Below are 16,614 nucleotides of genomic sequence, written 5' to 3'. Positions count from 1 at the left end.
ATAACTGAGCCTGCCCTTAGCTGGATGCGTCTTGAAGGCAGTTACATGAATGTTGCAAAAGATGCAGCTATTTTTAGGATTCCAAAAGAGACGTTTTATCCACACTCCTGTTCATTGTGAAACATTTTTTCAAGAGCCTTTTTCACCTCAGATGACTAATATATTGTCTGCTGTTTTCAGGTCACATACTGTGGAAGGCCATTATCAACAATTGTTAATGAAATGCATGTTCCTACGGAACAAGAAGTATTGTTGCAACAAAAAAATCTGCTCAGTATGTATTGACTGAAGTACTATTTCCAATATGATAAAAATTCTCATCCCTTTCCTGGGGGCAGGAATTTGTAACAGCACAGACAAACTATCCCACACACTTACTAGGTTTTCTAACATAGTCTTTCCAAAAGCATATTCTGTAATATTTGCTAAAACACAGTAATGTAGCTCTCTTTTTCTCTCCTCTTTCTCATTCTCTTTCATGAGTGAACTGGAGTATTTTCCCCTCCAGGGCTTTAATCCCCAATATCTACAGAATATACAAAGCTTGACCAATGGGAAGGTTGCCTACATCTGCCCCATAACTGTCCTGGCTAGCGGGATTGTTCATGCTTAAGAGTCCTTGTGACAGCACCGTTGTATTCCACAGCCATACCTGAGCTTCTGTCCTTTTTGTTCTCTGCTTCAGCTGACTCACACCAGCACATTAGCAACCAAGCAAGGCCACTAAGAACCATGTGCCACATCCTTCTACTTGCTTTTCCTGTCTATGGTCACTGACAAAAGATGAAGCTTTCTCCATCTATCTCTGATTTATCACGAGGAGTTACTTAGATGTGGATCTCTATTCTTCAATTACCTGTTAAGCTATGCCCATAGGTAGAAGAGTGATCACTGTAGCACTAGCAGGGCCATCCTATATATGTGTACTTAAAAGTAAGTCCCACTGAATTCATCAGGTTACCTTTAAGCAAACTCATTGGTTTTAGAAGAGAAAATAATTAGTGATTCTTTCTTAAAACTAATTTTAAAAATTTATAGTAATGTATAAAAGCGATAGTCCTGGTAGTCCTGGACTTATGACCACAATTGAGCCAAACAGTTCAGTTGTTAAGTGAGAAATTAGTTGTGAATTTTGCCTCATTTTACTACTTTTCTTACCACAGTTGTTAAGTGAATCACTGCAGTTGTTAAGTTAATCATAAGGTTTATTTTTATTTATTTTATTTATTTATTTTATTCGGCTTATATGCCGCCCTATCTCCCAATGGACTCAGGGCGGCTCACAATAATAAAAACACAAGCCACAATACAAAATAAAATGTAAAATCTAAAAAATTTAAAATTTAACGCTTAAAACCCCCTCAGTCCAGGTCAAGGGATTTGAAAAGCCAAGTTTTAAATTCACAGCGGAAGGTGCGAAGGTCAGGCGCTAATCGGAGCTCCAAGGGGAGTTGATTCCAGAGGGCGGGTGCACCCACAGAGAAGGCTCTACCCCCGGGGGCCGCCAGCCGACACTGTCTAGCCGACGGCACCCTGAGCAGGCCCTCTCTATGGGCGCGAACTGGTCGATGGGATATTGTTGCTGGCTGTAAGTGGTCCGCCAAATATCCTGGACCTAAGCCATGTAGGGCTTTATAGGTCATCACCAGCACCTTGAATCTCACCCGGAGGGCAACCGGTAACCAGGCAAGCCGCGCAGGAGGGGTGTAACATGGGAGTATTGGGATTCTCCCATCACAACCTGCGCAGCTGCATTTTGCACCAGCTGAAGCTGAAGTGGTCCTCAAGGGCAGCCCCACATAGAGAGCATTGCAGTAGTCAATCCGTGAGGTGACCAGTGCATGAGTAACTGTCCGTAGGGCACCTCAGTCCAAGTAGGGATGCAACTGGTGCACCAGACGTATCTGGGTGAATGCCCCCCTGGTCATGGTCGTTATATGGTCTTCTAAGCTCAACCGTGAATCCAGGAGGACACCCAAGTTGCGCACCCTATCTACAGGGGGCAAAACTTCACCCCCTATAGTCAGCAATGGCACCTCTCCCCTGAACCGAGATGCCGGTACCCACAGCCACTCGGTCTTGGCCGGGTTGAGTTGTAGTCTTTTTCTACCCATCCAGACCCATACCGCTTCCAGGCACCGGGCCATCACGTCGAGGGCTCACAAGGTTGTTAAGTGAGTCTGCTTCCCCATTGGTTTTGCTTATCAGAAGGTCCCAAAAGGTGATCACATGACCTTAGGACACAGAAATGATCATAAGTATAAACCAGTTGCCAAGCATCCAAATTTTGATTATATGAATATGGGGATGCTTCAAAGGTTGTAACAGTGAAAAACAATCATAAGTCACTTTTTTCAGTGCTATTATAATGGTCATTACATGTACTGTTGTAAGTTGAGGACTTCCTGTATACCACCTGTATAGTGTTGTCCCTGATTGTAGCCAATCATTAAAACCAGATAAAAAAATAATTGATTTTATCAATGCTGCTTATGGGCGGCCAAAAGCCCTAATGAGCCTTGGTGGTGCAGCAGACTAAAGTGCTGTTAAGTAGCACTTAGCTGCCAGCTGCCTGCAATTACTGCGAGTTTAGATCTCACCAGGCTCAAGGTTTACTCAGCCTTCCATCCTTCCGAGGTAGGTAAAATGAGGACCCGGATTGTGGGGGCCGAAAGCCGTACTAAGCAGGTATATACAAAAGTATGAAGGCTATTGCCGCCCTGAGTCTCCGGAGAAGGGCGGCATATATATGTATATACATACATACATACATACATGCATACATACATACATACATACATATAAATAATAAGCAGGTATAAACAAAAGAATGAATGCTATTGCTATAAGTGCATTGTATAAGTGCATTGTAAGCTACCCTGAGTCTTTGGAGAAGGGCGGCATATAAATTGAACTAATAAATAAATTTAGGCAATTTTTTTTCTTTATTTTTGCTTGTAAATTGTTGCTTCACTGAAATTATACATAGTATTTATATTTCTCCTAGGTATGTGGTATCCTGCTAACATATGATTTAAACATCAGACTATTCTCAATCATGTCTTGTGATATAAACAACAGTGTTACTAAATTAACTGCAATGATCCACTTAACAACTGTGGCAAGAGAGGTAGTAAAATGGGGCAAAACTTAACAACTGTCTTGTTTAGCAACAGGAATTTTGCGCTCAATTGTAGTTGCCAGTCAAGGATTACTTGTTCTTTTCTTCTGTGGTTCCAGCCAAAAGAAACTCCCTCTGCTTTCTCAATATTTCCCTTTCTCTTAGTTTGGACATCCTGTTATCTACACCACGCAGAAACAAAGTTGTTTCTCATTTCCTTATTTGTTATGAGCAAAGGATTAAAACCAACACTCAGTTCCGTTAGTTGCTATAGTGAGGCATGTAACGAATACAGAGATAGGAGATCTTGTCATAGCAAAATCTAAGACGTGCCAGGATCTACGCTGGAATCCCTTTTATATGTAAGGCAAGGCAGCACAGTGATAGTAATTTGTAATTAAACAAGACATCCAGGCATTTTTTTGGTGACATATAGTCACTGTCCAAATCTTCATATATTTTAGTCATTGTTGTTGGATCCTGTGTGCTTGTTTTAAGATCAAAAGAGAGAGATGAAATAAATTGTACTTTCTTGTCCACCAAAAAAGTAAGGCAATAAAGGAAGGATCAGGGCATTCCTGCCTTTCTTTGGCACTTTGCAGTCTCCCTAATTTCCTAAACTGATCTTTGAAGCAAACAAAATACTAATCCCTTCTAGTGCATTTCACAATGCCTTCAAAAATCTCTGTGGATTGATTTTTCCTCTTTCTGTAAATAGCTCATATAAGTCTAAGATATAAGTAGCTTATCTAGCAACTTCCTCTAAGTAAAATTGATACTATCAGAACTATGAAACAAAAACATGCAGAAGCAAATAGCTATAAATGCAGGCAGGAGAGAAAACCTTTTTTTAGAACTTTAGGAGAATAGGCTAAAGCTTGTTTCAGATATTCTGTTAAGCAATCCAAGTAGATCCGTTCCAATCAATCTGGAATGAAGGATTAATGCTTCAAACCCAGGAACATATAGTAATTGACGGACAGTAAGTCAAAATAAATTGATAGGCCCAGACCCTGAGGTATTATTTAAAACAAGTTATTTGGACAAGCGGTTGGTTAGCATAAAAACTTTGTACCTCATGTATATACTTTCACTGGCTTTTCATCAAGGAAGAAATTCTATGTGGTTCTGGGCAAGATTAGAACTATTTTAGCCACAAAGCCATTTCCTTTTAGAATATAGAGCAGTGTTTTTCAAATTTGGCAACTTTAAGATGTATGGACTTTAACTTCCAGAATTTTCTAGCCAGTGAAGTGAAAGTCCAAATTCCGGTTCCAATTGCCATCATAAGTCAAGAACTTTCAGTATAGTATTGCAATGCCAGCTAGATCCCATCCTGCATTTGTTCATTTGATGGTTGATGTTTTGGCATACATTTTGTTGCATTTGTCTTTGTGGAATGTTGCTCCATTTTCTATCAAAAGTATTTTATAGTCTCTTCTACATCTGCTGTGATATTTGTCATCTGCTTTTTATGGATGACGCAGAGTTGGATTCCCTTTTTACTTAAGTCATGTCTGAAGATATAGAAAAATATTGGCCAACACTGTAGCACTTTACTTGAAGCCCACTTCCAGTTTGACAAGATGTCAGATTGATAAACTGTTTTTTCTGACATTATCATAATGAATATACCTGACAGAATCATCACTTAGTTTCCATTTAATTAGATGGATAATAAAATCTGTTGGGAGATTTCATCTGAAGTCCAAAATCCTGAGTGGATAACAGATTTAATGAGGCAAAATATTTCAAAGAAGCAGAATATTGAAAAGCATCAAGAAAACCCAATCAAGATGGATGGACGGACGGACAGACAGACAGACATGTTTTGAAACATTCTGCTTGAATGTATTACCATTACTAACAGAAGAAAGACTTGATGATGCCCTTGGCCTAGGAGAGGAAGGGCAAGAGTTGGTGATAATGGTCATTGTTGAGGGAGGGAGGCAGTAACTCTGTATGCTTTCTGACATTATCATAATGAACATTACACATTAGATATTGGATAGTTCAGTGTGCAAATTAACCCAGTAATTTAGTTGAGTAAACTAAGTATACCAAACTGCAGGGCCTTGTCCAGGCAGTCTCCTAGAATGAAAGATGATTGAATAAAAGAAAAAGGAAAGAAAAAAAAGAAACTAGACTAGTTAATATGGGTAAACATATTTTACAAATGCCATAATTTAATGTTCTATCTGAAAGAAACCATTAATGCAAAATGAGATTTGGATAAAAATGTGCATATCTGTTCATTAAGCATTTTGGGTTAGCATTATATCACAGACTAATCTATAGTATAGAAGTATTCAATATTTACTAAGAAATTAAATGAATTTTCATAAAACATTTGCATGCATTTCAAGAAAATTACCATACATTAATACAGTATAACTTAATCCCTTCACCTTGAATATGCCAGATTTTGTTAGCGTAATAAGGATAAGTGAACATGATTAAAAGACTTGTGGTTAAAACTTATGGAATCTATAGAGACTATAGAACTGACTGTAAATTTGTCTTCTCTTGTTCACTGCAGGAAAGAGATCTCCTATGGGCATTTTAAATTTGGGGCTAATAGATTAATTTGGAGCTAATAGATTAATTTACTGTGTGTTTCATGTTTTTAATAGATTCTTCCTGTCAGGCTAATTCCTCAAAAACACCCTGCTTTCTACAGTTCAACAAAATAATGTTAATAACAGATGAAGAATTTCTGCCATGGCATGCAGGAGAGGAATACTGGAACTTCTATGTCAAATGTGAAAATTTTGGATTTTAAAGTGCAACCTAATATATATTTTCTTTTCCATGGTAAGTAACATTTTGTGCATTTAGGTTTTTAAAATAGTTTTATTAATATTTTAATTTATAAAAATTATATAATAACCCTTTTTTAAAAAATGTACAAAAGTAAAATTTTGTGACTATGGCCTGTGGGAGACAGAAGCTTTAACAATGATGTCAATAAATATGGTGAAGATGAAATTTTACTTTTTTTTGAAGGAACCAATAATTTATTTAAAAATGAGTAACCTTAATAGCAGTAGATATATCCACTTTCTCTTTTTTTACATATCTGTCAGTAAATATAAACTAAGACTTTAAAGCACAGACTGACGTGGGATTATTCTTTATAGGAGCTCTATGTTGTAGGTCAGGGGTCCTCAAACTACGGCCTGCAGGCCAAATATGGCCCGCTGAAGCCATTAATACAGTCCGCACAGGACCATAATGCTGCCCCGCCCATATCATCCCACCCCTCCTGGCGGCCCCCACCCTTTGGCTAAGCACAGGACTTGGTTTGTGAGCCCCGCGGGCTTACTGGAAGGTAAGGCCAACATTTTTGGCCGGCAGAGTGCTACTGAGGCACTGGGAGGCCAAAAACAGGGCTCACGGAGGCCTCCCAGGGTGTCTGCGCACCCCATTTTTGACCTCCCCCACCTCCAGAAGATAGAGAGAGAAAGAAAGACAGAGAGAGAGAAAGAGAGAGATAGACAGAGATAGACAGAGAGGAAGGTAAAGAGAGAGAGAGAGAGAGAGAGAGAGAGAGACTTGTTGATTGTAAGCTCCTTGGGGCTGAGAAGAATTGCTGCAAAACTGAGTTTCCTGAAGTGGACCACTACACTCCTAAAAACCTGAAAAAACAATCTAGAAAAAAAAAAGTCAGCCAAAAGAGCAACATGCAAACAAAAGCAAATAAAACACCCCCAGGAGCAAAACAAATGAAAGTTTAATTTGTGTGCATTGTTTAATGGACTGGTAAATTGGCCATGCCCACTGAATCACATGACTACCTAGCTATACCCACCCAGTCACATGACCATTTAGCCACACTCACCCAGCCGGTCTGGCCCCCCAACAGTCTGAAGGACCATGAATTGGCTCCATGTTTAAAAAGTTTGAGGACCCCTGTTCTAAGTCATCAAGAAAATACAATTTTAATGAACTGTTCAATGTAATGTGTGGGTCAGTTTTCACCTGACATTTCAAAGGAAAATTAACAAAATGACTATTCCAAGAGAGGAGATATATTTTTACATGTGTTAGTTATATATTCACTCAATTTTTCTACGTACCCATGCATATTAACTAATAAGACAGATTAGCTTTAATTAAAAAAGATCCTTGTGGGTGGAAAAAAGTTGGCTGCATTGTTTTATAATGGAGATCCTTGTATATTGTCAATGATGCTTGCTATAATTTTTAGCACTGCAGTTTGAGATCCAGTTACCTGAACATTGTGCACATTTTTGAATCTCAAAAGTGCTTATTTTTGAAGCTATTTATCTTCACACCAGGATAGTCCTACTAGATATACTTGCTTGCTATTTAACACACTCATCATTAAGGACAATAGAATTAATATTTAAGAAAGGAAAACCCTGTGGGAAGAATTATGTTCCATTCACTCCTTCTGATAATTAAACTACTATCTGTTATTTTTTATTTATTTATTAAATTTATATGCACCCATCTCACCATCAAGCAAGACTTTAATGAGATAAAATGGAATGCATTTTCCAATAGCTGTTTTTAAGTCCACAAAGAGGGATGCTTAATTATCAGTATTTTGTTCAAACTCACCTATGAACATTTACCAAGCAAAACACATTTTTTTTCAGATAAAATAACCTTCTTGAATTAAGTATAGTATCAGCTATATAACGTATCAGCAGTATTATGCTATGTATCAGCCACTGAAAGAACTGCATATGTCTTACAATTGCTTTTGTTTCCTAGAATATCTGTAGTTTTGCATATGTCTATTTCTTGGATAAACAAAACACTAAAACTTTAAATGAAGATACGTGTGAACTCCAGCTTGTAAAGAGGTCAACAAGATGATGCAGAATATTTCATAGTAGTCTTTCAACAGCTTGCTATGATGGATGCTAAAATAGCAGTACTGAAGAGATTGATTGTTGGCTTAAGCAAAGAATAGCATCAGATATCACAGAGGTTAAAAAAAAACCCTGTAGGAAGGAGTGAAGATGTTTTGTGTTGAAATTGTTGGAAGTAACTCTAATTCAAATGCCAAAATTGTCGTGAAATTAAAGAAAATTACATTTGGATGAGGAGTAAGATTAAACAGGGCTTATTGCATCCCACTTTTGACCCTGTTGTGCTGTAATTATGTTTTTCTTTTGTGACAAGAAACAGAATGAAAAGATTTATTGACAGTTCAGCATTAATTCATATTCAAGTTTTAAATGTACAAACACTTTATTTTATTGTTTACTTGAGTAATTGTTCATCCCGTTTTGTTTGTAAAACTCAGAACATTTAATAAATCAGCAATATTTCAGTAATCAGGCTTTTTGGAACATTTTGGATTAGATTTTGTCTTATAAATGAACATAACATCATGATCAAGAGTAGGAAGTAGGAATTGACTTTTGGGTACTAGAAATGGGAGATACCATTCATAAATCCCTATTTTATCTGTGTTTGGTCTTACTAAAGTATAAACATTAATTTTAGTATATTTTCTTGAAGGCAAAATCTATAAAACTTTGTGCAAAATGTAACAGTACAAAACTGCCTAGCATAGTGACTGCTGTTTTTCTTAGGGATTGAAATTCAAGGGCAAAGTCCAAAATACATTGGATGAAAAAGTACAGTATTCTAAAAAAAACAAAAAAAAAACAATTGAAATAGATATGTATTCATAATTGAAACAAAGAATTCATACCATATTTACATTAAAAACCAAAAAGTAGCAAACATAATTTAGTTTGTTATATTTTCAATTTGAGCAATGGTTGAGATAGCAAAAATGAATTAGCACAGCAAAAAGATCCTAATGAAAACCCCAGGCATTCAACTCCTTTTAAAGCAACAGGTGGGATTTGGGGCCTTGGACCAGGATGTACAGCAATAGTAACTCATGCAAAGATCAGTTGCAATTTTATTTGTTTGTTTGCTTGATTTGTATAGCTACCCATCTCGGAAAACAACTCTGGATGGCTCACAATTCAAACTGGAGCAGAAGATTCTTCTGACATGTTTAATTTTTTTTTCTTTTGGTTTTTGTATTGTATAAATCGTCTTGTAACCTACCCAAAGTCCATTAAATTAATTATGGTGTCCTTTGCAATCCTACTCTATTATGAGCACTACTTAAATTTGTGCCCATACAAATATCACTATTTAGTAACAGTTATAGGAGCTGGTAGTATATAATGCTTTGCTGCAGAAAAAATAATGTACACTTCATTTTTAAAAAATCATTCAGTTTAAAGAAAAAAATATTGCCATATTTATATTTAGGAAGCCATATGATAAATAAATAAATATATTTAGGAAAATATGGAACATAGATAAGCTTTGAGCAGATTTATTCCGATACTCAAGCTCTGCATGCATGAGATTAAGACTTATTTTAATAATTGAGATATATTTCCCAGTAAAATCTGAGTTAACTGTGTAAATATGGGTGTGACATTCTGGAGAAATAATTTAAGGTGTGGTGGGCAGGTGCTGTGTTTGTGCTCTGAAACCCCTTTTTAAGACTGAATCTGAAATGTCACACAGCCTCATTACTTACATATTCTCTTCACTGTATCTCACCTAATGACACATTTAAAAGAAAAACAGATTTTTTAATGAATACCTGATATAACTCTGGTCCTTCTTTTCAAAACTTCCTATGTACATTCATTTGAGGCTTTGGAATATAATAAAAGTATTAATTTCAGTACTTGATAAAATCATTTAGTCATTTTGGATGTGCTATTGATTTATTCTAGAACAAATTATATGGCTATGTGTTCTAAGTCAGTTAAATTTAAAAACAATGAAGACCGTTGTAAAGCATAACATATTCAATCTGTTTTTTAAATTGTATTTACAGACAACAAAACAAAACAAAACAAAACAAAACAAAACAAAACAAAACAAAACAAAAAGAGAATCTAATGTACATACATTCTCAATCAGGACATAATTAGGAATGACAATTCTGAAATCCATAAAGGCAAGGTAGAAGCATCTGCAAAGGGTTCAGGACAAGCAAACTAGGGGGGATCAAGTCTTAAGCATCAGGAGCAAAACAGACTAAAAGAAAGTTTTCCCAGGTGTGTTTTTAGGCCATGCAGCTGGCCCTCCTTGGCCCAGCTAGTGCTTGTGGCACCATAGCAGTAGTCTCCGCTATTATGCTGACTTCCTTAACTATGAGATGTCCTGCCATTCAAAACCTGATCCTTCCATTTGGGAGTAAAGGTGCCATCTAGGGCACATCTATAAAACAAGTGTAATGTCTTGGCCACTAGATCTTAAGGCAAAACAGAAACATCAGTATAAATCTGCTTGTCTTCTTGCCAAACTCAATCCTACCTTGTTAATAAAGTTGGTGACTACTGCTTTTATAAACTACAGGTTTGCAGGGAATGGTGGATTTCTTGCAAGAGAGAAAATGTCCATCATAAATTCTTTCTAATGTAAGGCAAGGCTGGGAGATGAGGCAGGTTCTGATAGATAGTTAGAGTTGTGAGTTTAGCCATCTGTCAGAATCTGATTTCTGGGAAGAATGGATCTGGAGATCAGGCGATTCCAAAATATGGGTAAATCACTGCTACTAGCATCAGTATTAGTTTGATCTGGATTTTATAGCCTGATGTCACAACTGAGAACATTTTTTGTACTTCTCAAAACTGTCTCCTATATAACACCTTTGCACTCTCTCCCTCAAATCCCACAAAAACATTTTCCCCATCTTTGCCTAAGACCTGCATTATTTTCTTTCTTTTTAAAAGTTGTAAATTTAGCAAAAATAAGAACTTAAATCTGTGAACAGCACATATACTATTTATAGATTGGAGTCACATAACAATAACACAGAACTTCTTCATGATTGTAACACAGAAGAAAACGTCACAAATTCCCCTTTTCACAATTTCTCACATCTTACTGGCAGACTTGTCTTTTATTACAGATAAACAGAAACTTCAGCTTTGCAAAATGTGTTTTGACAAAGCTGGAAATTTTTCAGTGAACACCTGATGGAATTGTAAACAACCATGCTGACTAAATACAAATAGGAGTTTCCCAGGGGATAAGTTAAAGTTTGTGTGAAAGAGATTACAAACCCTTCATTTAACTTATTTAAAAGCACCTCCCATTGCTAACAATGCCTGATACCTTTATTAAAAGTTCCACACTTTCCTGTTGTAATTTAGTTAGAAGTCATAGAATCATAGATTTGAAAGGGATCTTCAAAATCTTTTGGTTCAACTCATTGCCTGGACAGGAATCCTCAAACCATCCTAGATAAATGGCTATTCAATCTTTTCTTGAAAATCTCCATGATGGATTAACTCCAGGAGTAGGCTGCTCTGCTTTTTAATAGCTCTCATAATTATGAAATTACTCCTTATTTTGAGTTTGGAGCTCTGTCCGTAAAGCTTCCATTCATTGCTTTCAGTTGGGCATTACAGAGAATAAATCCACACCCCTTTCCTTGTGAGAGCCCTTTAAACATTGGAAGACACCTATCATGTCTCCCCTCAGTCTTCTCTTCTTTCAGTTAAACATATCCAGTTCTTTTAACTGCTCTTGGTAAGATTTAGCCTCTGAATACCTCACCATTTTGGGTGCTTTCTTCTTTAGTCCCTCTGTATTCTTCTTGTATTGTTGTGACCAATATACTAGTTGCAGTGAAGGTTAGAGCAGAAATATCATTTTACATGCTCTCAACATTATGCTTCTGTTGATGCAATTTAAGATTACATTAGCTCTTTTGGCAGCTGCAGCACCTTGGGGATCATCCTTCTCACTACTGTGCCACCTAAATATGTATCTTGTACATCTGATTTTTTTTCTACCTCAATACAGAATCCATATTTCTCACCATTGAACTGCATTTTGTTGGGAACGGTCCAGGGTTCAAGTCTATCAAAATCCTTTTTAACTTGAGCCTTTCTCCCAAAGTGTTAAAAATCCCTGTTTGGGGTTGTCTGTAAACTTGCTGACCATCCTTTCTCTTGCCTATGTCATTTATAAAAAATGTTGAAGAGCACCATAATATCTGGGAGTGACCTTAGGAGACATCAAGAAAAGGGAGAGCCAGGGGAGTGGTTGGAAGAGGCATCTTAGCCTGCAGCAGGAATGTGAGCATGTCTGACATCTCAAGGAGGACTCTCCCTAGTTTCTCAAGCTTATAAAAGCAATGGAAGAAATATACTTTTAGATTTGCAAGATTCTGTTAATATAACCTTATTGTAAAGTACAATTAGTTATCTGGGTCTGTTTCCTGTCTGGATTACCTCACAAACACTAGATCAAAGACAGAACCTAGATGTTTTTCCACTACATATGATTTTCCATTAATATATTAAGGATACATGTTAAGTTTGGTGGCTCATACTTAATGTGATAGGAGACAGTCTATCTCACAATGTCCCATTTTATCAAGAAGACAGTTATTATAAACTTAATCAAATGAACTCCAGGTACACTGCTTCCAAAGCATTCCCTTGCTCAACCAATTTAGTCTCCGCCAAAAAAAAGTAAGTTTAGTCTAGTCTAGTCTAGTCTAGTCTAGTCTAGTCTAGTCTAGTCTAGGATAGGATAGGATAGGATAGGATAGGATAGGATAGGATAGGATAGAATTCTTTACTGGCAAGTGTGATTGGACACACAAGGAATTTGTCTTTGGTGGATATGCTGCCTGTGTACATAAAAAGAAAAAAATAATTCATCAAGAATCATAAGATACAACACTTAGTGATAGTCATAGGTTACTAATAAGCAATCAAATCATACTAGGAAACAAATAAAACTATATAAATCATAAAGATACAAGGAACATGGTTATAGTCAAAAGTGGGAGAAGATATTTAATTCTAGTAATCACTTTTTCCTTTCTAAACACTGGCAAACCCACCGCTTAATATGCCCTAGGATTTTCCCAGGCACTGATGTCAAGCAAGCTGTCTGGTATATATTGTTCTGACGCTACCTCCCTTCCCCTTTGTAAGATTGGAACAATGTTAACTTTTCTCCAAATTCTGATAACTTCCCTGTACTCTGAGTTCCCATCAAGTTCCAATGACTTGAATTCATTAAAAATAGCAACGTGTACATCTTCTGACAGGTTGGACCACTTTTGCTTTTCATGAAAGGAAAAATGAAGCTAGAAATTAAACAGTTCAACCTTCTCCCTGTGAGCTATCACTCCTTGCGATGTTTCCCAACCAGTAGACTGACTCTTTATTCTACACATATCCAAATTCCATAAGCCTTTTCCTTTTGTTATTTTTATGTTCACTGCAACACTCAGCTCATTCCTGACTCCATCCTTGCAGATTTGGGCCATTTTCTGAAATTGGGCTTTTGTCATATGCCCTCTTTCTATATTTTGAAATTTATCCTTTTTGTTTGTAAGATCATCAGAAAAGTCCTTATGCATCCACACTGGTCATGCTGTTTGTCTCAACTTTTTCTTTTCTATTTAGCATTGTTTGCATTTAATTTAGCTTATTTTTCAGAATTTTTCAACCTTCCTGAACTTTTTTTCCTTCAGGAAGTTCACCTTTGGAATTCTTCCTACTGTTCCCCTTAGCTTACTGAAATCTTTCTAGAAATCTAGAATACTAACCTGACTACTTTCAGTTTTCCTTCCTGCAATATGGTGAATTCTAGAATCACATGATCACTATTTTCCAAACTTCCTACAACTTCCATTTCTCCAACCATTTCTTCCTATTGGTAAGTGTTAAACGCAATACAGGTGATTCTGCATTTCCAAACGCAGGCTTACATATCTTGTGTGAGGTGTAGCCCATCTTTTACCAAAAGCTTTTCTGTAGATGCTGTGCAAACCATCGTCCAGGAATTCAACATCTTCGGAGTAACACTATTTCTTGAGCCAGCAATTCAAATTCAAAATCTTCTGTACCTTTCTTGGGCCATGGCTTTTAGTTGGAAGCATGGACAAAAGCATCATCTGTAGGCCAAACCTTTTTGCCTTCTGGCTTTTCTTTGTAGTCCTTCAATATGCTTTTCAGGTTCTTTTTGGAAGTAATCTTTGTTCCAACATGAAATAAGAAAAGGATAATGGTCATTAGATCTGTTTAGTCAAGTCAGCTCTCTATCACATCACAGATATTTGTCCCTGGGCAACAATATACTGCCTCTCAGCAGTGAATTACCCTGAAACTGATTGTGAACTGGAAGGTCCTGAAACTGATTGTGCTTCCTTAGAAAGACTGGGACAAATTGTCCTTTGATTGTTTAGGTCAGAGTTGTCAAACTCATGACCCGTGAGCCAGATCCAGCCCATGGGATGCTTAGATCTGGCCCGTGGGGGCATCCTGGAAACAGCGAAGGACCAGCCCATGGTGCCTCTGCCAGTGGAGCCAGGGGGACTGCATGCAGCCTCCCCGAGCTTTATTTTTGCTGGAAGAGGGCTGCAGGAACCTGTCGTGGCCGAAAACAGAGCCCAGACGGGCCATGCGTGGCCTCCATGGGCTCCATTTTGCTGGCAGAGGGCTGCAGGAGGCCATCATGGCCAAAAATAGAGCCTCAATGAGTGATGTCAAGCGTCCCACCCCAGCCACATCCCCTGGCCACACCTACTCCCCAGCCCCCCGAAATCAAACACAGTCCTGATGCGGCCCTCAATGAAATCGAGTTTGACACCCCTGGTTTACGTTCTCTGCTATGAGTCCAGAAGCTCATCATGTCCCTTGATGAGTCTCAATATTGCTGAACATATTTTCACGCCCTGCTGCAATGCAATGAATTTGCACTCATTACAGGTGTGGTTGAAATCCTCCTTGGGCAGGAACCCAAACTTACAACATACTTGGAAATGATCATAGAATTTACCTCTTTGTTCATTCCTGTATGTTTCCAGAAGACTGCAATTCCAAACAGTTCTTTCTTTTCTATATTCCTTTCTCTAGGCCAAGTGTGTCAAACTTGATTTCATTGAGGGCCACATCAGGGTTGTGTTTGACTTTGGTGGGCCAGGGTGGGCGTGGCCAGCTTGACATCACTCGTGTTGGGGGCGCCTGTGGTAGCCCGAGTGCTCTGCAAGCGAAAACAGGCTCCCAAGCTCCATTTTTGGCTGCAACGGCCTTCTGCAACCCACTGCCAGAAAAAACAGAGCTCGGGAGGGCCACTTGTGGCCCTCCTGAGCTCCGTTTTTGTTGGCAGAGGCACTGCAGGTCGGTCCTTTACTGTTTCCAGGGCGATCCCATGGGCCAGATCTAAGCACTCTGCGGGCCGGATCCAGTCCCCAGGCCTTGAGTTTGACACCCCTGCTCTAGCCTCTCCAGATAAAAAGGAGTGGCAATTAATAGATGTCCTAAATTTTGGCACCTAACGGTGTACAATTTCATAGCTTGAGCAGAAAAGAAGCCCAGTTTCTCTGCTGCTCAAAGTAAACCTTCTGTTCTCTTCCCAGAATATCTTAGAACTATGCAAAGTATTTTGATGTTGGATGTGACATCCATTGACCTCCAAGGAGTTACTCTCAAGTAGTTGAATACAATATAGGAGGGCAGTGTCTCTGGATCTTGGTAATTCTCCAAGTCCCAAAGGAATTTTGAAATGTGAGAACTGTTACAAAACTGAAATTTTGCATTTCATTTTTATTCTTTCTATTGTAAATGTAATATTGGAAAGAGATTCTGTGAAGAAACTGGGATTCCCCCAAATCTGAACCAAACTATACCAGAGAGGAAAAACTGATAAAAGAAAGATAAAGTTTAAAAATGGACTGGATCTAGGCTGGGTCCTGCAGAAATGAAAATAGAGAGAAATCCATTAATGAATCCTTGTGAAAGGGGCGACTGGGCAGCTGCTCAGAAAGTGGCTAATCCAGGGGTGAAATCCAGCAGGTTCTGACAGGTTCTGGAGAACTGGTAATGGAAATTTTGAGCAGTTCGGAGAACTGGTAGCAGAAATTTTGAGTAGTTCGGAGAACCAGCAAATACCACTTCTGGCTGGCCCCAGAGTGGGGTGGGAATGGAGATTTTGTAGTATGCTTCCTCTGCCATGCCCACCGAGCAATACCACGCCCACCAAGCCACGCCCACAGAACCAGTAGTAAAAAAAAATGGATTTCACCACTGGGCTAATCTCTTCATTCTTAAAGCCCCCTTCCACTTCCTTCCAGGTCAGATTGACCGGCTCTTATTTTTTTAAGAGGCTGAAAGTATCCCCAAAATCAGGTTCAGCAGGGTTTCCCTAATTCGTTTGTGGGAAAAAGGCGTTTTGTGGTCAAGCCCGAGAACCAGCTCGCTGTCCAGAACACGGATACTGTATATTTAGGGTCAATTCGATCGCGGGTGGGGCGTTTTAGCGGAGGGCGTTTTGGCACCGAGGCTGCGAGGCTGTGTATGCCAGCGGTACTGCGGGATGAACGCGGGGCGGAGGCTCGGCTCTCGCCGAAGAAACGAATCGGATCAGGAAGGTCCGATTAGAGGACCGCTGGCCTCAGGAGATGGACTTTCTCTCTGCCTCCGAAACAAAAACAGAGGAGA

General features: G+C 38.5%; 1 protein-coding gene across 1 annotated transcript in view; it reads left to right on the top strand.

The window, feature by feature from the left end:
* ANKRD31 (ankyrin repeat domain 31) overlaps positions 1–5,903 on the top strand; it is a 67,096-nt gene extending 61,193 nt beyond the window's left edge. Inside the window, exons 22-23 of the mRNA XM_070935825.1 lie at positions 181–274; positions 5,755–5,903. Of these exons, the coding sequence (XP_070791926.1) occupies positions 181–274; positions 5,755–5,903 (243 nt within the window). The remainder of the gene's footprint in view (positions 1–180; positions 275–5,754) is intronic.
* Positions 5,904–16,614: the final 10,711 nt, after the last annotated feature.

The sequence above is a fragment of the Pituophis catenifer genome, unplaced genomic scaffold (assembly GCF_029215685.1).
Source record: "Pituophis catenifer annectens isolate HBS135680 unplaced genomic scaffold, rPitCat1.0.hap2 SCAF_2, whole genome shotgun sequence".
NCBI classification, from domain to species: domain Eukaryota; kingdom Metazoa; phylum Chordata; class Lepidosauria; order Squamata; family Colubridae; genus Pituophis; species Pituophis catenifer.
This window is presented reverse-complemented; position numbering and strand designations above follow the sequence as displayed.